General features: G+C 54.5%; 2 protein-coding genes across 2 annotated transcripts in view; one reads left to right on the forward strand and one right to left on the reverse strand.

Moving 5' to 3' along the window:
- ACVR1 (activin A receptor type 1) overlaps positions 1-4,445 on the reverse strand; it is a 44,347-nt gene extending 39,902 nt beyond the window's left edge. Inside the window, exon 1 of the mRNA XM_056496751.1 lies at positions 4,229-4,445. The gene's annotated coding sequence lies outside the window, so the exon portion shown is untranslated. The remainder of the gene's footprint in view (positions 1-4,228) is intronic.
- A 15,498-nt stretch (positions 4,446-19,943) lies between these two features.
- On the forward strand, positions 19,944-27,150 carry UPP2 (uridine phosphorylase 2). The gene is made up of 7 exons (XM_056496759.1): positions 19,944-20,182; positions 20,755-20,872; positions 21,911-22,069; positions 23,683-23,797; positions 24,365-24,574; positions 25,709-25,855; positions 26,497-27,150. The coding sequence occupies exons 1-7, from the start codon at positions 20,157-20,159 to the stop codon at positions 26,643-26,645; spliced, it is 924 nt and encodes a 307-aa protein (XP_056352734.1). The 5' UTR covers positions 19,944-20,156; the 3' UTR covers positions 26,646-27,150.
- The last annotated feature ends 493 nt before the right edge of the window (positions 27,151-27,643 follow it).

The raw sequence follows: 27,643 nt of genomic DNA on the forward strand, positions 1-27,643 counted from the left end.
ATCCCACCACAGTCTATAGCTTCAAGGCACCACACGAAAACTATTGGTTTTCATTGTAAAGCTGCTGACAATTGATTACCCCCGGTATTCCTCATTTCTTACACAATAAGGAATTACCTAAGAGGTAATAAGGAATTACCTTTCCATCTACTCTGACACTTTAAGATCTCTATAGTATTTCCCTTCAAGAATTCCCCCCTTAGCAAGTCAGTTTATTTACACACCACCTCACCCAGCCTTGCAAAACCAGGTTGAGCCAACTTTAAACTAAAACAGGTCCCAAGCTGGAAGAAACCATGGAGCTGAAGGACATTGATGATCCCCGTTGCTCAGGGACTCCCAATGCCCTTCTGCTCAACCAGAACTCCATGCCTTGGGATAAGGGACCTCAGTCTGGGGGCTTGAGAGGTGCTGCAGAGCTGTGGCATGAGGAATGCAAAGCAGGCTGTCACCAGAGAATGCTGCCCGAGGAGCCCTGGCACAGCTGGGCACAGCACAGCAGGGCAGGCAGCAAGGGGAGGCACTGCAGAAAGGCAGGAAACATCAAAGAGCCCTGCCACAGAGGGGCTGCACCCCAGCACACGGAGCCAGTGCCTGATGCTGAGTGTCAGGAGCAGAGACACGAGCCATGAGGTCAGCTCTGGCCTCCCAGGGAACAGCAGCACCTGAACCAGCACACACAGCAGCACCTGTGCCTGCACTGCTGCCTGTCCCACACAGAGGAACAGCTGGGTGCCCACTGCACTGCAGCACACTGCTCTGTCCCTCCAGAACACAGCATCCCAGACAGCTCAGGCAAAGCTGTGCTCCAACGCTGCTCTCCAATGCTGCTCTATAACCACAGCTCCCTCTCTGTGCATCTTCTCCCCAGAGCAGAAACTTGTTGTGCTCTCAACAGCCTCAATCTACAGATGCAAATGACCCCGCAACAGGAACCTGTGAGCACCATACACACACAATTCCAGAAGACCACAAGTTAAGGAGGGATTACCATCACCTGAGACTCGGTCACATGCAAACTCAGGGTCCAGTGTAACACAGAACACCACTGCACTACAACCACTCACTGCAACTGACTGCACTTCTGTGCCTTTGAAAGCCTTACTCTAAAACCGTGTTCTGGCTGCAAACATAGTGGGAAAAAAAGAGTTTCTTGAAAGCATTTCCATGGAATTCCACAAATTTTGTAGCCAACAACATTTTACAAACTTGTGATCGCAAAACAGTTTTCAAACACATGTGAATTCAGCTTCCCAACACTGCTACAAAGGACCACCATTCCTGATTTTTACAGATACATACAGGCATGAGCAGGATATAAATGCCTTACATGTGGCCACAGAAGCACAGCAGTGCTCAAAAGGGGAGGATTTTGATAGCATCTGATATCTCTGTAACTAAGATGCTCTCAAACTCTCCCAGTCTTGACTGCCCTGAGGTTCTAAAGTAACTGATCCATCCCCTAGCCCAGGTGCAGAGCCTGGCTGAGGCCAGCCTGCCATCCAGCTCTGTGGCATCCATGAATCCTCATGCACAGAGCACTCAGCTCCACCACTGCAATCTGCTGTAGCCCCTGAGCAGGTAGCAATATGCCCATTTGAGAGTTCCAACACCAAGAATGTAGATGAATTCAAGTAGCTTTTTTTTGGCAGGGACAAGAAGGGCTGAACGGGTGCCTAATTATTTCACAACGGCTGTCCCTAGATCCTATTTTAGCATCGGGCTTTCATTAAATTTAAGCATGACTTCAGAGTACCAGCTGGCTGGAAAAAACAAAAACCACAAACACAGCCCACTCACAACACCCCACGGGTGTTCTTTCCCCCGCCCATGTTCTCTTCCTACCCTCACCGAGGGCTTGGAAGACACCAGTTCCATTTGGAAAGCCAGCCTGAAAAGCAGATAAGTTCTGCAGGAAATGGCTATATTTAGCCTCCCCTTTCACCTCAGCTCCTCCACACACTTGCATTCTCCTGCAAAAGGATCTTTCTACTCAGTGTTAGAGGTGATCTTCAGCAGGTCACCTCGGCACAAAAAACACAACCAACTTTCACACGTGCTAAGAGCGTGAACAATCACCAGAATATCAAATATTCAGCTGCTAAGGCATACAATAAATTCTCAAAGCATGTTGAATTGCAATCCCAGGAACACAATATGGCCAAAATCCCTTTCTGAGTGGTGCCATGGAGGGCGAGGCTGAACCTCTGCACACACTAATCTCATTTTGTCAGTAACTAACACAGCCACCCTCTTCTCTACAGAGTACAAACATGAGGCAGCAAACTCAACAGCTCTGCAACTAAAATATTCTCCTAATAAATAATTTTCTAAATTTATTTCCTAATAAATCATACAAACCCCCAGTTAACAACGGTTCCTGGGCAGTGGAACTCAGGCAGAGAGTATCGGCAGCACCTTGGAAATGCCATCAGCACCAGGTCAGCAGGACTTCCCTTCCCCAGCTTGAAACTTTGAGACACATTGTAAGACTTACAAGTAAAAACATATAACGGGTTTTCTTCCCCTCAAGTTGTTTCATTGAAATAACAGCCTCACCTGATAAAATTCTGTCCTAACCATGGTTTGGGCCTGGAAGAGTTGATTATTTACAAACTGAGGAGGTTGAGGCATGAATTAAATCACAGTAACAGACCTTAAAGTTCGTCCCAAAATGAAGACAGAACAGAACACAGCTCTCACTCAGTGTGAGGACACAAACAGGCAGAGTTGCAGTCAGGAGCTGTTCCCGAGTCCTGTGCCACTGGGCAAGGAGCACACACCCACCCCCTGAAAGAGAGGAATGCAGCTCTTATCCCAGCAAACAAATCCCAGGGAAGGCAAACCTCTGCAACCACTGCACACACTTAACACCTCCTGAGGAGAGCACAGGGCACACAGGAACTTTTTGTTCCCTTAAAACAGATCTCTAACACCTCCTCCTCAAACAAAAAAAAAAGTTTCGGCCATCAAAGGCCCCAGCGTGCACTTGAGAGCTCTCCAGAGCCAGGACTCCAGCTCTGCCATTTCAATTGCAAGGCACCCCAGCACTCTTCAAACAGCTCCAGCCCTTCAAGGACAGAGCTCGCAGAGTATTTGCAAAGTGCCTGCTGCATTCCAGGTCACCACTGTCCCTCTGAAGATGAGTATAAGCATCATGGCAAAGATCGTATTACAGGAAACAAAAGAAAAGTGAAAGTTTAAAAATAGACTTGTGCTAACTGCTAGAGCCACAGGAGTCTTCTTCAAGGAGAAGCTGAGATGGGCTTCAATGCAGACCATAAAAACACACAGGATTTGGAAAAAGAATCTGTTCTCTTCTGAGAGCTCAATGCCTCGTTTTAAAAAGTGATTTTGCACAAACGTGCCAGTTCTGCAGCTCAGTCCAGAACCTGGAAGTTCCCACCATAACATCATCCTGAGGTGCCTCCAGCACACTCACATGAACCCCAGCTCTCTGAGAACCTGCTGAAGGTGAACTGCTCTCTCAATTACTGGAAAACAAAGTGGTTTAGTTTCAATTTATGTAAAAGCACTGCTAGAAACAAGTTCTTTTAGCACTTTCTATAGACAGAGATGGAAAGCCTGCCTGGGCAGTCCCCTACTCTCCATGGCCCAGATTGCACAGGGCAGCATGTGTGCTCAGAGCCTCAGGTTAACGTGCACAGCCAGCAGTGCCTGCTGCAGGGCCGCGCTCCTGCCCGGCCAGAGCCCCGCAGAGCCAGGTGCTGTCCTGCCCGGACCCTGTCCCGATCCTGTCCCCGCCCTGGCCGAACCCTGCCCCGATCCCGTCCCCGTGCTGCCCCATCCCGCCCCGAGCCCAGGCCGGGCTGGCTGCGGACACCGGCGGGCTCAGGACCCGCAGCCTCCCCGCACGGGCGGCTCTGGCGGCGGCAGAACCCCCTTCGGCAGCTGAACTGGCACAGGGGCTTTGCCTGCAACTCGCCGTGCCCATCGCAGCTCGGAGCTCCAGCGCACGGACGCGGGCAGCGCCAGCACACCCACGGGGACCCGCTGCGCTCCGCGCCTCCCAGCCGGGCGAGCTCCACCGGCCCCGGCAGCCCGCGGAGCGAATGAACTGCAGCGGCCCAGAACAGCCGAGTCCGTAAAAAGCAGAGCAAAGGGCAAGCCGAACCCCGCGGGCCTTGGCGCGCCCCCGGCCCGCACCCCGGGGCGCCGGCCCCACGAGCCCTCCCTGATCGGCCTCGACTCGCTGCGGGGCACTCACCGCTGGGCCGGCGGGACTGAGCGGGCGGAGCTGGCGGCGCTGGCCGTGCTCGGCGCTGGCCGTGCTCGGCGATGCCCCGCTCGGGCCGGCGGGACGGAGCTGGCCGTGCTCGGTGCTGGCCGTGCTGCCCCGCTCAGGCCGCGGGGCCGGGGGCGGCCGCGGGCGGCGGCTCCGCTGACAAAGGAGCGCGGGCGGGGCCGCGCCCGCACCGGCAATGGCCGCGCGTCACTTCCGCCCGCAGCCCGCAGCGCGCCCCCTGCCGGCAACGCGGGGACACGGCGGGAGCGGGCATGGCGGCGCGGGTTCGAGTCCGGGTTCTGGTCCGGGTCCGGGTTCTGGTCCGGGTCCGGGTCCGGGTGCTGGCTCTGGTGCCACTGCTGGGCCCTGCTCGGAGCCCTCCCTCTACCCTGGGACACGCTGGGACACAGCAGACACTCAGTGACACCCAGGGACACACTGGGACAGCCAGGGACACTCGGTGACACCCAGGGACACTCAGTGACACCCAGTGACAGCCAGGGCTGAGCCCCTCTCTCTGGGCTCCTCTCCAGGCTGAGCCCCCCAGCTCCCTCAGCCTTCCCTGGGCACTGAGATGCTCCAGCCCTTGCTCAGCTCCAGGAGCCAGGGCTGGACACAGCACCCAGGGCTGAGCCAGACTGCAAATATCCTATTACAAGACAGACGTGCTTAATTTTATATAAAAAATAATCTGACTCCAATTTTCACACCAAATTATTATTAAGGTAGTTATTGTCATGTCATAATTTTTAAGGTTGAAGGTGTCTTTCTTCATCAAGTTTTAACTCTCACTCATCCACCTGAATTAATTCCCCAAAATCATATATTCTTCCAACCATGGTACGTCAATCACACTCCAAATCCCAGAACCCCAGAATGGTTTGGACTGGAAGGGACTTAAGGCCCATCTTGTTCTGCCCCTCCGGGGACAGGGACACCTCCAGTACATTAAGGTCACCATGATGCAAACACCCTGACTTTGGGTGGAGCCAGTGTCCCCGTGCCAGCTGCACAGAGCCAATGTCACTGAGGTGCCTGGAAAGGCACAGGCTTTTCCTAAAGGGGAAAATAAAGCAGATTTCCAGAATAACTGCATCCAATTACTGTCAACAGAGCCCTTACATTACGATGTGATGGATTAAGGACACATGACATTCTACATTTCAAATAAATCCAAACGGTGCTGAGCAGACCAAGTACATGGGAAATCCCCAGTATTATTGAGCCCCACACAGGTTCTGCCCAGCCCCATGGCACAGGGTGTCTTCTCCAGTGTGACTCTGAGCCTGTTCCTGTGCCACAAGGGACACGGTTATGCTTTTCCTCCAGACATGCAGCAACGTGAGCAGGAGGTGAGGAACTGGGGGCAGTGAAGCAGGAGAATGGAGACGTGGCACGAGGCAGGCTGGCACAGCATGGGGGGCAATCTCAGCTCCTTCCTTTGGGAAAGGGCAGGTGGATGGAGGGCTTGGGAAGTGCTCCCAATGAGCATTTGTGCTCCCATTTGTGCACAGCCCTCCAAATGGGGCCAGGATTTGACTCACTATGAGTAATAGGAATGTTTTAAACAGAGAAAAGAATACTAATTCCCTTAAAAATACAAATAGGTCTACATTTGGCTCAACAGCACAAGGCCAGTGATTTTCCACAGCGTACTGCCAAGTAGCTGAATGTGACATTCAAGTAGCTCCAGTGTAGGTGTTCCTCGGCAGAAAATACAGCTCTAACAAGGACCATTTTCCAAAAGAAGACTAAAGGTTGGGTATCTAATACAGCTTTTCAAAATTTAACCAAACAGCTACATTTCCAGAAGTGCCAAGTTTCCCTTGACCCCACAGGTGGTGTTGGCAGCCAAGACTCCTGAACACCCACCTGCCTGTTTGCAGCCTGCAGCACTGGGACAGGCAGCCCATGAGGTTATCTGAGCCCCCAGGAAAGGGTGACCCTGTTGGGCTGAGCCACCCCTCACCAGTGCCTGCAGGGTTCCCAGGAGGCACCAGCAGCTGCATGGCTCAGGAGCCCTTGGCATGGAAAGTTCCTGCTTTACATCTGGCAGAAGAATCTGGATTTTGGAGGCTGTCACTGAGTAACCCACGCACGGCTCACCAAGGGACAGCTGTTGCTAAGTGCTCGTTCTCAGGCAGGGGGGACTGGGATCAGGCAGCTCCTGCCCACAGCCTCCTGGAGCTGCAGCACATACAGTTTACATGCCACTGATTCCTAATTAATACTGAAACAGAGGGAAGACTTAGGTTACTGAAGTAATCTCAGCATAATCTATAAACAGGATATTTTTCTGTTCTTTTGAATGCCACTTCTTCTTTATCATCATAAGCATCCTTACAAATAAATTTGCTTTACAAACAGCGCAGGGTTTTTTCAATTATCTTTTTTATAAGTAACACGATTGTTGATAGGAAATTCCAGCTGTAAATTAGAATTTTATCTGTAATAACATTATTTGGGAAGAAAACCAGGGCTGCAGTCTGAGAGGGTTAGCACAAAGTGTTAGGGTTAGTGGCTGGCAGTGCCATCTCAGAGCCAGAAGTGCCAGTTCTGAGATCTGGGGAGGATGACGGGGCTGTGGCTGTACCTCGGATGCCACGCTGGCACAGTGAGGCTGGTAAAGCATCTGGCTTGTCAGCTATTTTACAGTCCCCCAAGGAAAGGTGGGGTGGATTTGATGGGGTTATTCTCACACAGCTGACCTTGCACAGCTTTGCAAGGAGTCGAGTGTGATTAAATTTGGGGTCTTGCAGTTCCCAGCAGGAGAACCTCATGTGGCTTTTTCCATGCTGGGGAACAGTCTGGAACTTCTTCCCAGACCATGTTTGCATTAATCAGGTGTAATAATGGCATGTCCATGTGGGCACAAATTGCCACCCACAGACATCAGAATAAACATATGAATGTTATGCAAATACATGTCTTCAGAAGTCTGTGTGCCCCAGAACACAGCACACAGAGCATACCCTGAGCTGTGGGGCGAGTTCACCCTGCCTTCCTTCCACACAGAAAACCCTCCCAAGACTACAAGTACAGCAAAATGGGGCTTCTCTGTTTTGAAACTATTTCCATGGTAACTTGAACTGCCTTGGTTCTTCATAAATTCTGCCTCTCTCCAGTGCAGCTGGGATTTCAAGTCAGACCACTTTGCAATGCTCTGGGACTGAAGGAACAGCTCACACAGCTGAAAGATGCCATGGAGGAAATGTTTCAAAGAGGGGGCTGCTGGAGCCCAGACCAGGCCCCTCCTTTGCTAAAACCATTTTCCTTTAGGCTCCTGTGCCTCTTCAAGCTCTGCAGAGCAGTGAGCACTGCTCCAGACCAGCAGAGGGGAGCAGGCAGGGCTGGGGGTCCAGCCCAGGCCAGCAGCACCACACAGGGAGGGGTCCTGGGGACAGACAGAGCCCAACAGCAAAAAGCACCACTAACAAACACTGTTATTCCTTCTAAAACACACAGTAAAATATCATTTTGTTGCAGCACAAAATGAGGCTGTGCATGACAAAGCCAGCCTGATAATTGCCTTCAGAGCTGCTGAGGTTTTTAACTCCTTAGCATTATTAACATCAGCACTTAAAGACTTTGCTTATATGCTAGAGGTGAGCTGCGGTACAGAAATAATAATCCAGGTGACCTTCCATGCTGCTGCTTGTCAGGAATTATTTTCTTCTGCCTTGAGGAGATTTCTAAATATATATCTGTATATATGCATGCAAACAAGCAATCCTGGCAGTTGTAGTGAAGTTGCATCACCGCCCCTCCCAGTACAGCAACTGGCCCGAGCACAGCTGCTGAGAAAAGCCCAGGAAGCACTGGGGCTTGCAATTAAAGAGCTTGTGCTGGTAGTTAGCTGTGATCAATGGCAGTACACGTATTCCATCAGGCGTCTGTGAGGCACAGGGAGACTGGAGAGGCTGTCCCAGCAGCTCCACGGCATGCAGAGCTCCTGGGATCCCCAGGGGTGTGGGGACAGCACCGGGACATGCCTGCTGTCCCAGCAGCTCCAGGAGTGTGGGGACAGCACCGGGACATGCCTGCTGTCCCAGGAGTGTGGGGACAGCACCGGGACATGCCTGCTGTCCCAGGAGTGTGGGGATAGCACCGGGACATGCCTGCTGTCCCAGGAGTGTGGGAACAGCACCGGGACATGCCTGCTGTCCCAGGAGTGTGGGGACAGCACCGGGACATGCCTGCTGTCCCAGGAGTGTGGGGACAGCACGGGGACATGCCTGCTGTCCCAGGAGTGTGGGGACAGCACGGGGACATGCCTGCTGTCCCAGGAGTGTGGGGACAGCACCGGGACATGCCTGCTGTCCCAGGAGTGTGGGGACAGCACCGGGACATGCCTGCTGTCCCAGGAGTGTGGGGATAGCACAGGGACATGCCTGCTGTCCCAGGAGTGTGGGGACAGCACCGGGACATGCCTGCTGTCCCAGGAGTGTGGGGATAGCACAGGGACATGCCTGCTGTCCCAGGAGTGTGGGGACAGCACCGGGACATGCCTGCTGTCCCAGCAGCTCTGCAGAGCTCACCCCCAGCACCTTCCCCAGGTCTCCTTTGTTGGGTCCTTACCTGGTGTGCATCTTCAGATCACAAACCCCATGGACTTTGGGGAGCCAGGTGCAAGTCAGCGTGTGCACAGAGAGGAGAACTCAGCTCCAAGTAATTAACAATAGTGTATAATTGCTACCAAGTTGGTTTTACACAAATTACACAGTATTATTAAATTAAGCAGACCATGTTCTTGCATCTGAGCATTAGCAGCATAACTCATTTTCATGCCATTTTTTAAAATAGCACTGGTAATTAGTCCTGTGCTTTCCAAACCCATCACATGCAGCGCTTTGTTTTCAGCAAAACACCCACCAAAAAGTGCTCGAGTTCTCTAATTGCAAAGATTCACTTCACAGTGCTGCACAGTTCCTTTCTGCTCCGGGTGGTATTCAGGAACAGCCAACTGGAATTTATTGAAATGACTCTGAAACATAAATGATGAAAGCTGCTCCCCACTGGGGGGGGAAGCCTTTGCCGGCCAAGGTTCAGCCCATGGAGCTCCCACTCTGGAGGCACTGGGGTCAGGCACAGGGTGGGAATGATGAGAGCTCCTTTCCATGTCCAGCACCAAAGGTGGCACACGGAGCAGCTCTGTCCCGGGGCTGGGGACTGCTCCCTGCCCAGCCAGTGCCCCCCCAGAGCCCTGCCCGGTGCCCATCCCAGCACTGCCCAGGCACAGCAGCACTGCTCACGGCAGCCAGGCTGTCCCTGTGCCCATCCCAGCCTGCCCAGTGCCCATCCCAGCCCTGCCCAGGCACAGCAGCACAGCTTACGGCAGCCAGGCTGTCCCTGTGCCCGCAGCAGGTGTCCCAGTGCCCATGCCAGCCCTGCCCAGGCACAGCAGCACTGCTCACGGCAGCCAGGCTGTCCCTGTGCCCGCAGCAGCCAGGCTGTCCCAGTGCCCATCCCAGCCCTGCCCAGTGCCCATCCCAGCCCTGCCCAGGCACAGCAGCACAGCTTACGGCAGCCAGGCTGTCCCTGTGCCCGCAGCAGGTGTCCCAGTGCCCATGCCAGCCTGCCCAGTGCCCATCCCAGCCCTGCCCAGGCACAGCAGCACTGCTCACGGCAGCCAGGCTGTCCCTGTGCCCGCAGCAGCCAGGCTGTCCCAGTGCCCATCCCAGCCCTGCCCAGTGCCCATCCCAGCCCTGCCCAGGCACAGCAGCACGGCTCACGGCAGCCAGGCTGTCCCCGTACCCACAGCAGGTGTCCCAGTGCCCATCCCAGCCCTGCCCAGGCACAGCAGCACGGCTCACGGCAGCCAGGCTGTCCCCATGCCCATGCCAGCCCTGCCCAGGCACAGCAGCACGGCTCACGGCAGCCAGGCTGTTCCTGTGCCCATCCCAGCCTGCCCAGTGCCCATCCCAGCCCTGCCCAGGCACAGCAGCACTGCTCACGGCAGCCAGGCTGTCCCTGTGCCCATCCCAGCCCTGCCCAGTGCCCATCCCAGCCCTGCCCAGGCACAGCAGCACGGCTCACGGCAGCCAGGCTGTCCCCGTACCCACAGCAGGTGTCCCAGTGCCCATCCCAGCCCTGCCCAGGCACAGCAGCACTGCTCACGGCAGCCAGGCTGTCCCCGTACCCATAGCAGGTGTCCCCGTGCCAGCCCGTGTCCCATGGCACAGCCGCCCCCTCTTCTTCTGCCGGCCTGGAAGGAGCTTTTTTTGGCCTCTGCTTCTGTCATCTGGCATTTCAATGTAACGAGAGCTCTCGCTGCTAACATTTATAGCAGCAAAATATTTGAGTTCCAGGGCTTGTAACACATGTTGTTCGTGTCCCCTTGCCAGGCCCAGCTGCAGCTCCCAAAGCCTCCCCTGCTCCTTCAGGGCCGGGGCCGCGCCAGGCTGGGCACAGAGGGCGAGCAGCAGCTCGGGGTGGCCGGGGAGAGCCACCAGCACCAGCACCAGTACCAGCACCAGTACCAGAACTGGTACCAGCACCAGTACCATAACTGGTACCAGCACCGGTACCAGCACCAGTACCAGTACCAGCACCAGTACCAGAACTGGTACCAGCACCAGTACCAGTACCAGCACCGGTACCAGCATCAGTACCAGAACTGGTACTAGCACCAGTACCAGCACCGGTACCAGCACCAGCACCAACACCAGCACCAGCACCAGTACCTACACCAGTACTGGCACTATCACCAGCACCAGTACCTGCACCAGTACTGGCACTATCACCAGCACCAGCACCGGCACCAGTACCTGCACCAGCTCTGGTACCAGCACCTGCACCAGCACCAGTACCTGCACCAGCACTGGTACCAGCACCAGCACAAGTACTTGCATCAGCACCAGCACCAGCACCAGCACGAGTACCTGCACCGGCACCAGCAGCACAGCAGGAGAAGGACAGCAGTGGCTCCCAGCCTGGCCCCTGAGGGTCAGCCCAGAACTGCAGGTCCTGGACACTCTGGACACACCCCAGGGCTGTGCAGAACAGGAGGAGATGCCTCTGACCCTCAGGACTGCACAAGCAGCTCGAGATGGAAATGCCAAAGGCTCAGTCTGACAATACAGAAAAAAATCCCTTTTTTTAAGCCTGCAGATTTTTGAGCCAGTCTCCAGATGTCTCTCCCTGGGGTTGAACCAAGGGAGCCCTCAACTCTGCTGGAGCAAAGCAGGGGCCAGCAGCCATCTCAGGCACCTGCATGTTCTTCTCTCACTTGCCTCTCAAGACTCCCCACCCCACGAGGGCTCAGGAGGGTCTCATCACCTGCACCCCTCTGTGACAGGCTGCTTCTGATTGGAGATAATGGTCAGGGTCTGAGCTGAAAACCATATTGGGTACTTTGCAGCAGCCTTGACATGGCTCTTCTATCCTGAGGGCAGACACTGGGGAAAGGGGAGGACTGCAGACCCAGGGGGAGAGGAGGTGCTGGATGTGGTCTCTACCTTCCAGGAGAGACCAGGACTCTGATGCCTCCACAGCACAAGGAGTGGGGTCAGAGCAGCAAGGGACAGGGCTGAGCAGCTGATAGGGAGGACAGGCTGAGGGAGCAGCAGCCAGAGGAGGACAGTTCTCATCATTTTGTTCTCCTAAAGGCAGGCATCAAGTTTATTTTCCTCTAAATAGCTGACTAAGAGGCTGGATAGGGAAGACAAGTCTGACTCGGGCCAGGGAACTGAAGACTGCTCACTGTGATGCTTCTGGACAGCTGGGAAGGGACAGAGGGAGAATGTGTGTCAATACTGGAGGTGACAGAAATAACCCAGCAGTGTATCAGGGGGCAGACAGCCCAGCACAGCCAGTGTGTGCCATGAGGTGCTGTTGTATTTAAATAAACCACTCTGGGAGGGCCCAGATTTCTTCAGCTCTGTGTGCCTGGCATGGCTGAGGGTACAGGCTGCCTCATGTCCTTCTCCCTGGGTGAGCCCAGCACAATCCAGCTGGCTGCACCTGCAGGGTCCTTTCTGGGAGGCTGTTCTCCTGTGGGATCAGCTATGGCTGCAATGTGCTGTGGCACGTAGCAGGGTGCTGCTGCCCCAGCTCAGCCCCAGAGCACAGCAAGAGCTGGGTCAGGGGATGGGAAACAGGGACCAGCTGCTGCGTAAACACTTCCAGGGGTGGGCAGCCACAGCTTCCCTGGGCAACCTGTGCCAGGGCCTCACCACCCTCACAGCCAAGAACTTCTTCCTAATCTCTGATCTGAATCTTTCTCTTCTTTTAGTTTACACCTTGTTCTGTCACAACAGGCTCTGATAAAAAGTTTGTCTTCAGCTCTCTTGAAGCCCCTTCAGGGTCTGGAAGGGGCTCTGAGCTCCCCCTGGATCCTCCCCATCTCCAGGGGGACATTCCCAGCTCCCCAGCCTGGCTCCATCCCTGGAGCAGCTCCTTGGCTCCTCTGGACTCTCTCCAGCAGCTCCAGGTCCCTCTCATGTCAGAGCCCAGGGCTGGGGCAGCTCTGCAGGTGCAGAATCTCCCCTCTCTGCTGCCCACACTGGGACCAGCCCAGGACACAGGGGGGTCTCTGTGCTGCCAGCACACATTCCCAGGCCGTGTCCAGCCTCTCTCCCCCTGGCACCCCTCCTGTTCCTGGGGTTTCTTTCACTGTAACTGAGCAAGCTGCATCCTCCATGCCTGCTGCTGGGCGGGCTCTGCGCTGCTGTGGCTGTGGAACAGCTGGCAGGGGCTGTGGAACAGCTGGCAGGGGCTGGTTAACAGCTGGCAGGGGCTGTGAAACAGCTGGCAGGGGCTGCGAAACAGCTGGCAGGGGCTGTGGAACAGCTGGCAGGGGCTGTTGAACAGCTGACAGGGGCTGCTAACAGCTGGCAGGGACTGGTTAACAGCTGGCTGGGGCTGTTAACAGCTGGCAGGGGCTGTTAACAGCTGGCAGGGGCTGTGTGAGCTGCCTGTGCCCTGCCTCCGGGAGGAGCTTGCCGTGACGCCACAGAAAAGGAAAGGGGAAAGGAATTGCGTCCCGCTGCATGGAGGAACGTTCCACACAAGGTGGCACCTGTCTCCTTCCTTCCAGCTCCAGCCGCAGACGCTGAAAGGCGCCTGGAAATATTCTCTGAAAATTAACTCGTGGTAGACAGGATGCAGGATTCCCTCGTTAGCCAGGGCTTTTCCCGGGGCACTGGGGGGCACGGCAGCAATCACTGCCACAGCCAGCGCTGGGGCTGCAGCAAGGAGCGGGCAGGAGGGGGATGGGGTGGCACAGCTGCCTCCCCTCCCCGTGCCCGGCTCTGGGACACACGGACACTCACCCGGAGCCTCCCAGCACCAGGAGGGGCCTGGCAGCTGCAGGGGATCCCTGCCCACTCCCCAGGGCAGCACTGCACATCCCGCTGCAGATGTGCTCCAGATCTGCCCTGTGCTTTATCTGACAGAGATTAATGCTCTGTGCCCGTCATTTAAATCACAATGAAGGTATTTTAGAACATCTCTTCATTCAGCAGAGCAGTGCAAGCACTGCTGACACATGAAGTGCTTTTGCATTCCCATGCAGGATGCTGGAGAGCCCTGCCTTCCACTGCAGGGCTTTGCTTCTGATCCTGACCTTCCCACACAAGGGAAATGCACAGGATTGTTGCATGTTAGAAATGCAGTGCAGCTAGAGGAGCTCTGGCATCAAGCAGTGAGACAGTACCACCTCTCCCAGGCCCAGAAGGAGCTGGGCTGTCCTGCCACCCTCGGCACCTGCATGGAGCCCACTGGGCACCCACAGGACCCCTCAGCCCAGCCCGGGGCCCTGGCACAGAGATGCTCCTGCTGAATCCTGCTGGCACAGCCAGCAGTGCCATCCCAGCCAGCCCTGAGCTTGGTGGTTTCAAACCTTAAAAACCTTGAAGCATGGAGGTGCCAGATTCCTCAAGGTACTTCCATCAAGGTCCTTGGCCCTCAGAGCTGCAGAGAAAGGCAGGGGTCGGTCTTGATGGATGCAAAAGAGCATTTTGATTTTTGTGTGGTTATTTTTAACCCTTTACATGCTTCTCCCACCTGTCTCCAGCTCCATGATCTCTGCCTGCCCAGTGCTGGCTCAGGCTCCCATGTTGGTGGAGCAGGACAGCAGGTCAGGGAGGGGTGCAGGACAAACTCTCCCTCTCCAGCCTCCCTGGAGGAGGAGAAAGGACACAGGGACAGAAAATATGATGTGAAAGGACTTGTTTGAAAAAGGAAAAACCCCAGATTTCAAGCCTGCTTGGTTTACCTGGGTACAGAGAAGAAAGAGGAAAGGCAGCGATGGTTTTGTTGGAGGTATCTCCACAGGGCACTGAAATGCAGAGCCAGCACCAGCAGAACTAAGTGCCTCCTCTGGAACCAGCATTTATTCCCTTTATCTGTTTCCATCTCAGTAAAGTTGGATAAAGTAGGGTCTGGATGCTTCATTTTGAAATAGTGGGGCCAGTGTCAGTCTGCCCTTGCATGGAAGCCCCTGATCCTCCATGGAGTGCAGGAAGGTGTCTGAACAGCCGTGCTCAGTGAGCTCAGATCCTGAGAAATGCAGCACTCGAGGTGATGCAGCAGCTCCCACCCAGAGCAGCACACTGCCAGGGCTGAGGAGCACCTCACTCCGTGCTCCAGCCCTGCACCAGCTGTGGGCACTGCATCAGTGTGGGGCACACGGGCAGGAGGGCAGCCTGGGGCTCAGTGCTGGGGCTCTGCCACCTAAGCCCCACGTTTCCCTACGGGGAATTGCTCCCTGTGCTGTTTGTCAGACGTGACTGGGCTTGACAAGCAGCAGGGCTTTACGAACTGCGCCCGGGCCTTGCGTCATTCGCCTTACTGCGGCTGAACCTCCTCCCAGCCCTCCCTCCCGCCTGCACCCACAGGCACTGGCGCCTGCAACAGGCACCCACAAGCCCAAGGAGCGAAAGACAAAAGGATAAAAATACCCATGGAAGAAAAGAAAAGAGAAGAAACCCCAGGCACCATCTGGATTCAAAAGCTGGAGAACAGAGAAGCCCTGGGCAGGAATAGAGCAGGCGGAGAGGGGCTCACTTGCAGGTTCCACTGCTGGTTCTGTGTCTGCTCCCACACAGCTGCTCTCTGGGGCCACATCCCTGCTCTGTCCCAGCAAAATGGGCCTTTACACAAACCTCTGGGGCTGCTCCCAGCAGGCAATAGCTCACCTGTCCCTGTGGGGTGGGAAGGGAACCAAAAGCAGGAAGGCAAGGGGGAACCTACCCAGAGAGGATGAAAGGTCCCCTGTTGCCAAACTGCCCCACTGTTCATCTTCCTTCTTATTTCAATGTCATCCTGCCTTGAGGAATGAAAGGAACTCAGCCTTGGGAGAAGCAGGATGCCAGAAGAAACATTTCCTGTGGAGTGGATCCGTGTGGGGCCAGGGAAGGAGTCTGTCCAGGATGGGCAGCAGCAATCCCTGTGGAGCCAGGCAGAGCTGGAACAGGCCCCCTGCTCCTGCAGTAGTCAGCACAAACAGCACCAAGCCACTGGGTTTAAAGCCAGGCAGAGCCTTTTCCCAAGGCATGTGCAGGGCCAGCCTGGTGCCCCTTGAGCGTGCACGGGCAGAGCTGGTGTCTCACCTCCTGGGGCACAGGGAACCCCGAGCCTGGGCACAGCCCAGCAGCTCCGGGGCAGGGCAGGCAACCCCTGCCTGTTCCGGGGTGAATCCCACCGCCAGGGGCAAGGCTGCAGACAGGGAATGGTGGGAAAAGTGACTTGTGCACGACTCTAAGGGACGTTCTCGCAGTGGAGCGGCTGCATTCTCAGCCCCTCCTCTGGAGCGCCACGGACTGGCAGATCGGCAGCTCCTGAGTAAATCCTGAACAGCGACACAGGTCAGGCAGCTGATTTCTGCCTGAAATAAATGGCTTTGCGTAGTGCTTCCCCTCAGGGGAAACACGTCCTGACAAGCTGCAATTACTCGAGTGCCCCGAGGGTTTGTGGAGCCTGGTTCCTTTGGAGAGTGTTTTACTGTCTGCTCCCAATGCCAAGAGCAGCTTTATACCACTAATAAACAAGGCAAGACATGGAGCCGGAGCAAACAGCTGATAAAAATCCTCATTTTGCTGCCTGCGTTCGCTTTTCTGGCTCTGCAGCACAGGGCAGGTAAGGGGAGCAGGAAATCTTGGTACTGCTGGCACATGGCCTGCCTCCTGTCAGGTAAAACACTCCCTGGTGCTTCTGCTGCTCCCTTTGCCGGCTGCCAGGAGTCATGGCTGGAAGAATGCACAAATCCCTCGGACTGGGATGTTCATCAGCCCTTGGTATGGAAGCAGAGCTGTGAGCTGGGCACAGGCTCACATCCCTGCCAGGAGTCATGGATGGAAGAATGCACGAATCCCTCGGACTGGGGATTTTCATCAGCCCTTGGTATGGAAGCAGAGCTGTGAGCTGAGCCCAGGCTCGCATCCCTGCCGGGCGGGGCTGCAGGAGCTCCTGGCCGAGCACCCCCTGCCCCTCCTGGCAGCCCGGGCCGAGCTGCTGGAACATCCCATCCATCAGCAGCTCCGGGAGCTGCAGCAGCGGCGGGAGGGAGGCAGAGACGAGCCGAGGGGAGCAGGCGCTGCTGTGCTGGGGCTGGCGGGGAGCAAGACTGCAGAGCCCTGGCAGGACACGGCGCGGCGAGCTCCCTGCCGAGCACAGGCTGCCATCGCTGTCTGTTCTAAAATTGCATCGAACATGACAAGAGGTGTCGGATAGGCGGGAGAGCTGGCTCTCCCCAGCCCTTCCCTTGCCGAGAGCCTGTCTACACTGCCATATGTTACTGTGCCGTATACTTCATGGTGCTTTATTTGTCATCTCTAGCACATATGGTAACAGCTCCACTGCCTGGCACTTGGAGAGACTGGATTTAGCTCTGAATCAGGAACAAACAAACGCTCACTTGGGCCAGTGCTCTTTGCTTCTCACCATCCCCACCTCCCCATGCTGCCTCGAGCAGGAGAAACAGGCAGGCAGCTGGGCTAGATCAGCACTGCAGGTCCCTTTCAACTGAAAGCATTTTACTTCAGTATTTTATCCTATCCTAGTCCACTATTCTATTAGATTCAATTCAATTTGTGTTATTCTACCCCATTCCATTTTGCAGCCTCTGCCATGGCAAGAAGGAGAGGTAGGAAAAGAACAGCCACACTTCAGTTTGGGATTTACTGAAAGCCATCCCAAAGAACAACCATGGGAAAAAAATCAGATGAAGGAACCAAAGGTGAGGGACTTCTTGTACTGGCCAGGCAGAGAGCTGAGCTGAGCCAGACAGGCCCTGAAACCTGAATGGCCATGGTGGTGGCTGCTGTCTCTTCTCTTCAATGTCACTTCTGGGGAGCCAAAAGCACAATCCAACCATTTCCCTTGGTGCAATCATGTTTACTTAAACAGAACACACTGGTTCCTTTTACCTTGGGCACAGCAGGGACAAACACCACATTGCTTGCCCACCAGTTCTCAGCCTGACATTCCAGACAGAGTTGTGGTTCCAGGGGACTCTGTCCCTGCTCACTCAGCAGGGCCACCCTCCAAAATCTTGTCCCTTTTGCCATCAAAGGGGAGGTCCCTGCCTGGGACCAAGCACACGAGGGTCAGAGGCTGTAGCAGGGCAGGGGCTTTGCTGATCAGCAGGCAGAGATGTCCCAGCTGGCTGTGCTGGAACACTATTTTTCCTAAGAAAATATTTAAGAAGTTGTCCATGTGCTTGGGAAAATTGTTTCATCGTGGGATGGTTTGAACTGTGCAGGTGTGGACCCTTCCACATGTGCCCAGAAATCCTCTGCCATGGAAGGGAGACATGGAAGCACAGCCTTTACCAGCCCAGGCACTGGGTGGGACCCTGCCCTGCCACAGGGTCACTCAGGTGTCCAGCTATCTGTCCATCTGTCCACTCATCCATCCACCATTCTGACCCCTTGCTCCCTGGTGAAAGCTTTGCCCAGCCGTGCTGCAGGTGGGTGCAGGGCCAGGGCCATGTTCCTCCATCAAACAAGGCCAGAGAATGAGAGGAAGCCACAGGAAGCCTCAGCCTGATCTCACCTCCCCCAGAGCATTCCCAGCCGCCTCTGGCAAACAGCAGCAAACCTTGTGCTTCTGTTCCCCAGCTCAGGTAACTCTCACTGGACAGGACTGGGAGCTCTGCATGGAGCCCAGAGTGCTCCATGTGTGTGCTGAATCCACAGCAATTGCACCAAGTGACTTCAGCAGGCAGAAGGTGTGTGCAGCCAAGGAAACTTCTTCTGTGCCCCTCGCACAAATCTGGTGCATTCTGAAAGGGAAAAGAGTCTCCAGATCCTTATTCTTCAGGAGTGCTGTGGAGCATCAGTAATAAGTCATTTTTGGCAGGCATGTGTGAACAGCATCCAGGAAGGGAGAACATCATCAGAGCAGAGAAATCCTTTCAGCCTGCCTTTGGTATGACTCCAGCTAGCCTGAAATATCCCTGAGAGCTCTGCTCCTTCCCCTTCTCAGAGCTATCTGACCCTATCTTGGGTAAGGTACCCAATTTACATTTTCCAGGCCACTGGCTTGCAATGTTTGCTTATTTTTATACAAGGCTTTGCAATTTAAAGGGCTTGGATGGGTAGCAAAGTGAGCATTTCCTCAGGGAAAGGCTTTCTCAGTTACAATAATCTCTGTTCCTCCTCATTAGGAAAGCAGGACCATGTCACTGCCCCATGCAGGGTGCAAGCCAGCCCCACACAGTGTGCTTTCACCCAGTAATTAAGTATCCAGCACTTTTCTCATTATCAGAGCTTCCACTGACAATTCCCAGACGCCAACAGCAAATGCCAGATCCTGCCCTTCCAGCAGCTGCCTAAATATCTTCCAGGGCAGTGCCTCCTGTTGCTGGGCCAGGAGGCAGGAGCAGTATCTGCAGCCTCCTCCTGCTCCTGCAGGAGCATCACACACTCGTCCTGCAGCCCCACAAGCCCTCTGGCTGCCCTGGACTGGGACCTGTGCAAGGCTGCCCTGGCACACTGCACTGTGCTCTGACAGGCTCCTGGCTGAGATGGGGCTGGGTGCCCCAGCACACTGCACTGTGCTCTGACAGGCTCCTGGGCTGAGATGGGGCTGGGTGCCCCAGCACACTGCACTGTGCTCTGACAGGCTCCTGGGCTGAGATGGGGCTGGGTGCCCCAGCACACTGCACTGTGCTCTGACAGGCTCCTGGCTCAGACGGGGCTGGGTGCCCCAGCACACTGCACTCTGCTCTGACAGACTTCTGGTTCAGATGGGGCTGGGTGGACCATGAGAGCCAACAGCACTGTCTGGGCATTGCCGAGACTGAAATCAGCCTCCCCAGGCCAGCCTGGTGGTCCAGAAGCTGTCCTGAGCAGGGCTGGTGGCTGGCTATAGCCCAAATCCCGTTTTGGTGCACCCCAGACAAAGGCAGGGACATTTTGGATTTGCACCTTCTGCAACCAGAGAATGGCTCAGTTGTCAGAAGTGTCCAGGGCAGCAGCAGTGGCCAGGCTGTCAGTGCCCTTCAGTCCCCAGGGCAAGAAACAGCCCGGGGCAAGAAACAGGGTGGGAGCACAGCAACATCCAGCTGGCACAAACCATCTCCACAGGGTGCACATGTGCAGCCACGTGCCTGGTGCCCACCCCACTGGGCAGAGGGCACAAGGTCACTGGCCAGAGGGCCAGCAGGTCACTGGCCCAGCCCTAGGGCTGCCAGCCAAGGTTACTGGTGACGCACCTGCCCAAACAGGCAGTCTGGGAGGAACCGTGCCAGCCCAGGAGGAGCCCTGGCACCTGAGCAAGCACAGGAGCAGGGTGGGGGGACTGGCACTGCTGACCTTGGGGGCTGCACAAAGCACAGGAGTATTTAACCCCCTGCAGAGCCCCTTGAAAGCTTTTCTGAGCTCTGAACCTCAGCGGCTGGGGACACAGGCAGTGTTTTCCTTTCCTTTCGGCAGGGTATCGATTTCAGCTGACTCTGGGAGCCGCTATGACCGAAACAACAGCTTACTCGGGGTGAGTAACAGGAACATCTGAATTTGTTTTACTAAGAGAATAAAAATGTTCTCTGGGTTTCTTTTAAGCCTCATTTATAAAACTAACCTGCATTGTTAGTTAGTTACTTCTCATCTCTTACAGCAGGTGGAAAGGGACAGCAAGCTGGCCTCTGGCTGCCTGCAGCGTCTGTTATTTGGGACAAGTGTGAAATCCTGATTTGCTAAGAGCTAATAAACTGTCACATAGAAAATAGCACAGTATATCACCCCTGGACATTGCTGGCAAAACCCTATGAAGAAAAGATCTAAGGTTGTCATTGACAAAATTGATAAATACTGAGACACATTTTTGCCAGATATAGCGATATAATAACAGACATGTCAAAGAGGTTACCTGGCAAAGAAAGACAGCTGGTCCCAACACCACATACAGCTGGCTTGTCCCTTGTCCCTGTCCCATCCCTCGGCCAACACCAGGGCTGTGTGTACCCTCGTGGAGCTTCCAGGCTGCTCTGTGCCCCACTGCGCCTGACCCCCTTCCTGTGGGCACTGCCTGGTGCCCCAGTCCATCTCCTCACTGTCTCCCTGCAGGAGTGGGCTGGTCCTTGTTAAAAACCCACACCTGGACTTGATGGAGGAGGATGTCCTGTACCACTTGGACTTGGGAACGAAGACGCACGACCTGCCAGCAATGTTTGGGGACATCAAGGTAAAGAGCAGGTCCAAATGCGAGGCAGCAGCTCCCCCTGCACAGGCTCTCCAGCTGTGCATCCCTCCCATGGTGCTGCCGGCCCACGCCTGCTGCTGCCAGAGCCCCTGCGGGGTGGGGTCTGGCTGCTCAGCCTGGGGACTCAGCAGCCAAAGCAGCCTGGGCAAGGAGGTTGTCTGTCCTTGTTTGTTTGGGGCAGAAAGCACAACAGAAAATTATCCTATTAAAAACCTGTAGCTCTGTAAAACCTGATTTTATATTGGCCCCATGTTGGAGGACAGACAGAGGAGGCATTTCTCTAAAGCATCTTGATCATCATCTGCTGGAGACAAGGGAAGGAGGATGTCATATCATTTTTGGCTGAGACCTGCTGTCAAAACTGACTTGTCATGATGACATCCTCGTTCATTTCAAACCAGTCCCTCCCTAGTTGTGCGGAGGAAGAACCTCGGTGCCCAGGGCTGGAGCAGCCTGGCACAGCACAGCGTGGGCTCCTGCTGCCCTGCACCCTGGCAGCAGGATCAGCAGCACTGCCCTGCCAGCTGCACACTCATCCTCCTCCTACCTTCAGCCACCGGATTTTTCTTTAATATGTAAAATTTGTCCTTTTTACTCCCTGACTTTGTGGCCTCTGTGCCATCAGCAGTGCTCACTAATTGCAGTCAGCACTGTTCATAGAATAAATTAACCAATGAGCTCCTCCAACACCTGGGTTTGCTTTGCTATCAGTGGTGATACTGCCAACCCAAATTTGCTGAATTATTTTGGATTTTCTTGCCCGGGACTGATACCCAAGGATGTGCAGCTGTACGGCTGCTCAGACCCAGGGCAGTTACCGCCCTGCCAGAGTGCCAGCCTGGGTTTTGTGTTAACTCCTGCTTTTGTGACCCTCAGTTATTCCAATGTCCCTCGACTGACGGTGAGGAAGGGGCATCCCGCAGCTTTCTCTGGGGAGGTGTGCCTGGCACAGCCGCCAGTGGCACGCTCAGGCTGAGCCGTGGCACTCGCTCTAAGAGCCACGCGGATGTTTTATTGCAGTTCGTGTGCGTGGGCGGCAGCCCGAAGAGGATGCGGGCGTTCGCGCAGTTCATGCAGCGGGAGCTGGGGCTGCCGGGAGCCGGGGAGGACGTGGCTGACATCTGTGCGGGCTCGGACCGCTACGCCATGTACCGGGCAGGGCCCGTGCTGTCCGTCAGCGTGAGTCCTGCGCCGTGCTGGGGCCTGGGGGTGCTGCTGTGCCCTCCCCGTGCGGGGTCCGCAGCCCGACAGGGCGGGCTCCGGCACAGCGGTGGGGCTGCCCCCACCTCTCCCTCACACGCCTTCGCCTCCCCAACACCCACCAGCAAAAAGTTCTCCTGTTCACTGTTCATCCCCTGCCGGCAGGGCAAGCTCCCAGCCATGGCAAAGCTGCTGCTGTTCGCACAGCATTCCCTGGCACCCGTGCTCTCCGTTTGGAGAGCGCCGCACTAATAGGCGTGCGCGTGTTCTGCTCAGCTCAGCTGGGGAGGCAAAACCACTTCTCACTACACATGAACTATGAAACCTTGTTGGGAGTATTACATTGGTACAAGCTCTAAAAGAAAAACCTTAAAGGTCACCTTATTAATAATAATTAATATTAATTTTAATATATTAAATTAATTATATTACTAGTACTAGTACTAGTACTAGTACTAGTACTAGTACTAGTAATAGTACTAGTACTAGTAATAGTAATAGTAATAGTAATAGTAATAGTAATAGTATTAGTAATAGTAATAGTAATAGTAATAATTATTCTTTTAGAGCAGGATTTTTGGCACTGAACAAAGGGAAAAGCAAACACAGGTGGTGCTGGAGAGCACTCACACCCAAAGGCTTGGTCCTGACACCATTTCTTCAGGCACAAGATTAGTCTGAAATGTGATTCACAGGAGATGAAATCACTCACACAACAGAGCTCCCTCTGACAAAACCAAACCAACCCTGACCTAGGGAATCAAGCCTGAGGGAATCAGTCTGAAAGAATCCAAGGGGGAGAACTGCCACAAGATTTGCTGTTCCCCAGCCTGGCAGCAGCAGTGACACAGCCAGAAGGAAATCCTCACTGAGCTTGTGGCCGTGCAGCAGTTTTGGCCAGTGCAGAAGGGGACAAGGGGCAGAGCCCATGGCCACCCTAAGGGGCATCCTGCAGAGCGGTTGCCAACATCACATTTCTGCAAGTTGCTTAGAAACAAAACTGAGCTCATATGTACAGGGGCAGGAACACAGATTCCAGCTCTGAATATTTACAATGAGAATAAATTTTATAGGCATTGGCGAATAAGCCAGGCTGATGTTCCAGAATAACAACATGTAAAAAGGTTTCATATTAAAACATGATACAAGGCAAACAGAGCATTTGTCCCACAGCCAAGAGAAAGGAGACAAAGCAACACAAAAACTGGCTGTGTACCTTAATCAACAGAGCTTCCATACATGCTTCCTTCCACTTTTTGAAAATGAGAGCAAAACTAAAAAAATGTGAGGCATTTTCAAGAGAATAAACCAAACTCTACAGCACCAAACACTTTTTGTACTTAGAAGTTAAGCTAAGAAAAGGATGTTGGCCTTGCAATGGAGCAGAAGACAGATGACCAAGCAAGGGAGCACTGGGCAGATGCAGCAGAAGCCCCAGCAGCTCCAGGCCTGCAGAACTTCTGTCAAAAATTGCTGTTGGGATCATCAGCAGAAAAAGCCACAGCATAACCCTGAGCTCACTGCAGTCATGGAGCTGTCACCTGCCACAGCCTCGTGGGGACTGATGCTTCTCTTTTCTCTCCTTCCAATAGCACGGAATGGGCATCCCTTCCATTTCCATTATGCTCCATGAGCTGATCAAACTGCTGCACCATGCTAAATGCCAGGACGTTACCATCATTCGCATCGGAACTTCTGGGGGCTTAGGTAAGCGACTCGCTCTTTCTTCAGAGTGAAACAGCTATTATTAACAAGAACTCTCAGCAACAGGTCATGCAGTTTTGAACTTCAGCATTTTGTCAGGTCTCTAAATATCAAACATGGTGTTTTGTTTTGGGTTAAACCCAGAAAACTTAGCAACTGGCTTGGCAGAGTGCACATTCTCAGAGTGTACCGAGGCCTGGATTCCACTACAGGGAAGTGTCACTTTCCAAACAGAAAACATGGATTAGTGGTGACCCAAATGAATCCATGTCCTCTGGCTGAGGCAGTGGTGCTGCCCATGCCTGCACAAGCTGCTGGGGGTACACAGTCTCTGCAAGCCAGAAGCAGCTAATCTCCTGTCACTCAGCGCATTCTCGCAATCACTTACCTTGTGCTGACTCTGAACATTTTGCTTGTACATCTGTGCTATGTCATGAATTTCAATTATTCCCTGACATCTTCTTTACTTGCTGAAGAGACAGATCTGTTGAGATTTTCCTGTTGTGCTGAAGTTTGGCAGCAGGACCCAGGTGTTGCGAGCTCTGGCAGCCTCAGCTTCCGTTTCTGCAGGGATCGAGGCTGGCTCTGTTGTGATCACTGACACGGCCGTGGACTCGTGCTTCCAGCCACGCTTCGAGCAGGTGGTGCTGGGCGATGTGGTGGTGCGCAGCACCGAGCTGGACAAGGGCCTTGCAGAGGAACTGCTGGCCTGCAGCAGGGACCTTCCCGACTTCCCCACGCTCATTGGCCATACCATGTGCACCTACGACTTCTACGAAGGTAAAGCCAGCTTTGTCTGTCCTTCCTCACCACATGCAATGCCAAGTCTTTGCACTCTTCCATGGACAAAGCCATCCAGGGAACCCCAGCCCCAGGAAGGCTGCAGCACAGACCCACGAGGTGCTGGGGGGCCAGGCAGAGCACCAGCACCTCGCTGTTTGCCACCAAGCTGTTCCCCTGCAGCAAGATTGTCACTTCAGAACTACCAAATGCTAGGAAAATATTAGGTTGCCTGTGAGATTTCCATAAACAAACTTCAGTTTCTCTGGAACCATTTCCTTTGCAAAATTAAACACTGATTGCAGAGTAGATGAAACGTAATAGATGAAGAATTAATAATCTGAGCACTATTTATAAACCTTTAGATCTGCTTGCAGATGAAGCCATCTGTATATTGCTCAAGCCCATATTTTATTTAAACAAAAAGCCATTTGAGAGGATTACAGTAGAAGCAGCAATAAGCTGAAGGGCAGTCCCAGGCTGGCCAGCCACAGGTAAGCATTTTCCTGCCCATGGCCTTCAGCCAGTGCGAGGAGGAGCAGCACGGGGCTCAGCTCTGCTCTGAGCACACAGCAGGACAGCAGAGCCTGAGGCTTAGAGAGAGGGTGGGGATGGGTGCCCACACTGAACACAGGGTTAGTCCTGCCTGCAGCTGCTGTAGGAGCACCAGTGCCCTTGGCCCAGCACCAGGAGCAAGCAGCTCCACTTCCATCCACAGCAGCCCCTGCAGAAACAATAAACCCACATTAAAGGGGTTTCTCTCCTCAGTGTTCCAATTCTGCACAGCTTGTTGTTCCCCTTCTACAGTCAGTTGGCATTTTTGGGATTTAACCTGGCAGGCCCACACAGCTGATATGCAGCAGTGGCCTGTCCCCACAGAGCACAGCACTCCCACCCGTGGGCTGACTCCACCTTTTACCCGTGTTGAAACCTGCGTCAATCTCTTCCCTATACAGAGACACAGCACGCTGGCTTTAACGCTGAGGGGAATACAAATTAACCAGCTGCTCACAGCAAAACTTTGTGTGCCTCAGACAGAATGTGGGCACTGCTGGGCTTCCCATTTGCACCTACACCCTGTGGCCCACAACCTCATGCAAGGCCAACAGTGACATTTCTCTGCTTCCTTTCCAGGTCAGGGGAGATTAGACGGTGCATTATGCTCTTTTTCCAGTGAAAAAAAGTTGCAGTACTTAAGGAGAGCTTATGATGCTGGTGTGAGGAATATTGAGATGGAGTCCACAGCCTTCGCTGCCCTGTGTGGCCTGTGTGGTCTCAAAGGTGAGTGCTGTTGCTTCCACCTCCTCCCCATGCACAGGCTTAATCCCCTCCAAGGGCCCTGTTCAGTGCCAGAAGGCCAAACGCACATCCTTAATGATTTTATCTAGAAAAGGACACTAAAGCAAATTTCATAGCTCAATAAAACCCAAGTGAGCATCAGAAGACACGAGTGCGTGCTAGCCAAACCAACAGCTCACTCCCATCCCTCACAGCCCTCCTGGTCCCACAGCAGGTCCTGACCCCACAGCAGGTTCTGGTCTCACAGCAGGTTCTGTCCCACAGCAGGTTCTGTCCCACAGCAGGTTCTGGTCTCACAGCAGGTCCTGGCCCTGGCAGAGCCCGGGGCAGCGGAGCTACGGCCGCTGGTCCAGCCATGAGGGCTGTGAGGGCCAGGTCGGGTCCGGCTGTGAGGGCCGTGAGGGCCAGGTCCGGCTGGGTCCAGCCATGAGGGCCATGAGGGCTGTGAGGGCTGTGAGGGCTGTGAGGGCCATGAGGGCTGTGAGGGCCAGGTCCAGCTGGGTCCAGCCGCGAGGGCTGTGAGGAGGGTCCGGGCTGAGCTTTGAGGGCCAGGCCAGGCCAGGTCCGGCCGTGAGGGCCAGGCCGGGCAGGGCCGTGAGGTGACGGCGCTCCGGCCTCTGCAGCCGCCGTGGTGTGCGTGGCGCTCCTGGACCGGCTGGAGGGGGACCAGATCCGGGCATCCCACGAGGTGCTGTGGGAGTACCAGCAGCGGCCACAGCGCCTGATCGCCGCCTTCATCCGCAAGCGCCTGGGCCTGCGCCCCATGGACTGATGGTGACAGCCCCAGGCACACGGAGCCTGCCCCGTGGACAGCTCCAGGAACCGGGACCAGGACAGCACCAGGAACCAGGACAGCGCCAGGAGCTGGTACTGAGACAGTGCTGGGCCCGCAGAGTGCGGAGTGGCCAGAGCCACCAGGAGCTCCCACAGCCACCAGACACCAGGAGCTCCCAGAGCCACTGGACACTGGGAGCTCCCACAGCCACTGGACACCAGGAGCTCCCAGAGCCACTGGACACCGGGAGCTCCCCGAGCCAGTGGACACAGCAGACACCGGGAGCTGCTGGCCTGCAGCGCCGCTGGAGCCGCACCAAGGAGATGTGCGCTGACAAGGAATCAAGGCTGCGGAATAGAGCCGCAGGTTTCTCACTCCTGGCTCCAGCCCCAGTGAAGGACTGTCCTGTTAGGGTCACTCCTGTCCACAGCTATCTTCCAGGAAGGACATCCCTTTGCTTTGGGCATAAAGACAAAACCTAAATAAATGACGTGAAAATTAATCTGTATTTGTGACCATTATTATTAGTGCTGTTACAAAGGCTGTTCAGATTTTCATTCCTACAGTATTTAAAGGTGTCACAAACAGGCACATGCCAAGAGGGACAGCACAGCACCCAACATGGTCAGCTGAGGACCTGACCTTCAGGTACTGGTTAGCATTAAAGACACTTTTCTCACTACATAAAAATTCACAAATAAGTAGTCTAGCTTGTAACCAAATTACTTAATTTTCACAGAAATTCTCATCAAGCTTTACTAAAGCATGATTGAGAGTGAACTGCCCATCCCTGGAATAAAGACAGCTGAGATCTGAACTCCCACCCCCACCCATTTTTTATCCTGTAGATCTGCTTTTAAGGGCAAGGGAAAAGTCAGCTGCCTAGGTTTGGGATGATGCCTACCTGGGAATTGTCTCACAGCCGGTCTGTTCCCCACAGCAAAGCACTGCTGGTCTGCCCACAGGAATAATACCCAGCCAGTTGTGAGGTGGCC

The sequence above is a fragment of the Oenanthe melanoleuca genome, chromosome 7 (assembly GCF_029582105.1).
Source record: "Oenanthe melanoleuca isolate GR-GAL-2019-014 chromosome 7, OMel1.0, whole genome shotgun sequence".
Taxonomy (NCBI): domain Eukaryota; kingdom Metazoa; phylum Chordata; class Aves; order Passeriformes; family Muscicapidae; genus Oenanthe; species Oenanthe melanoleuca.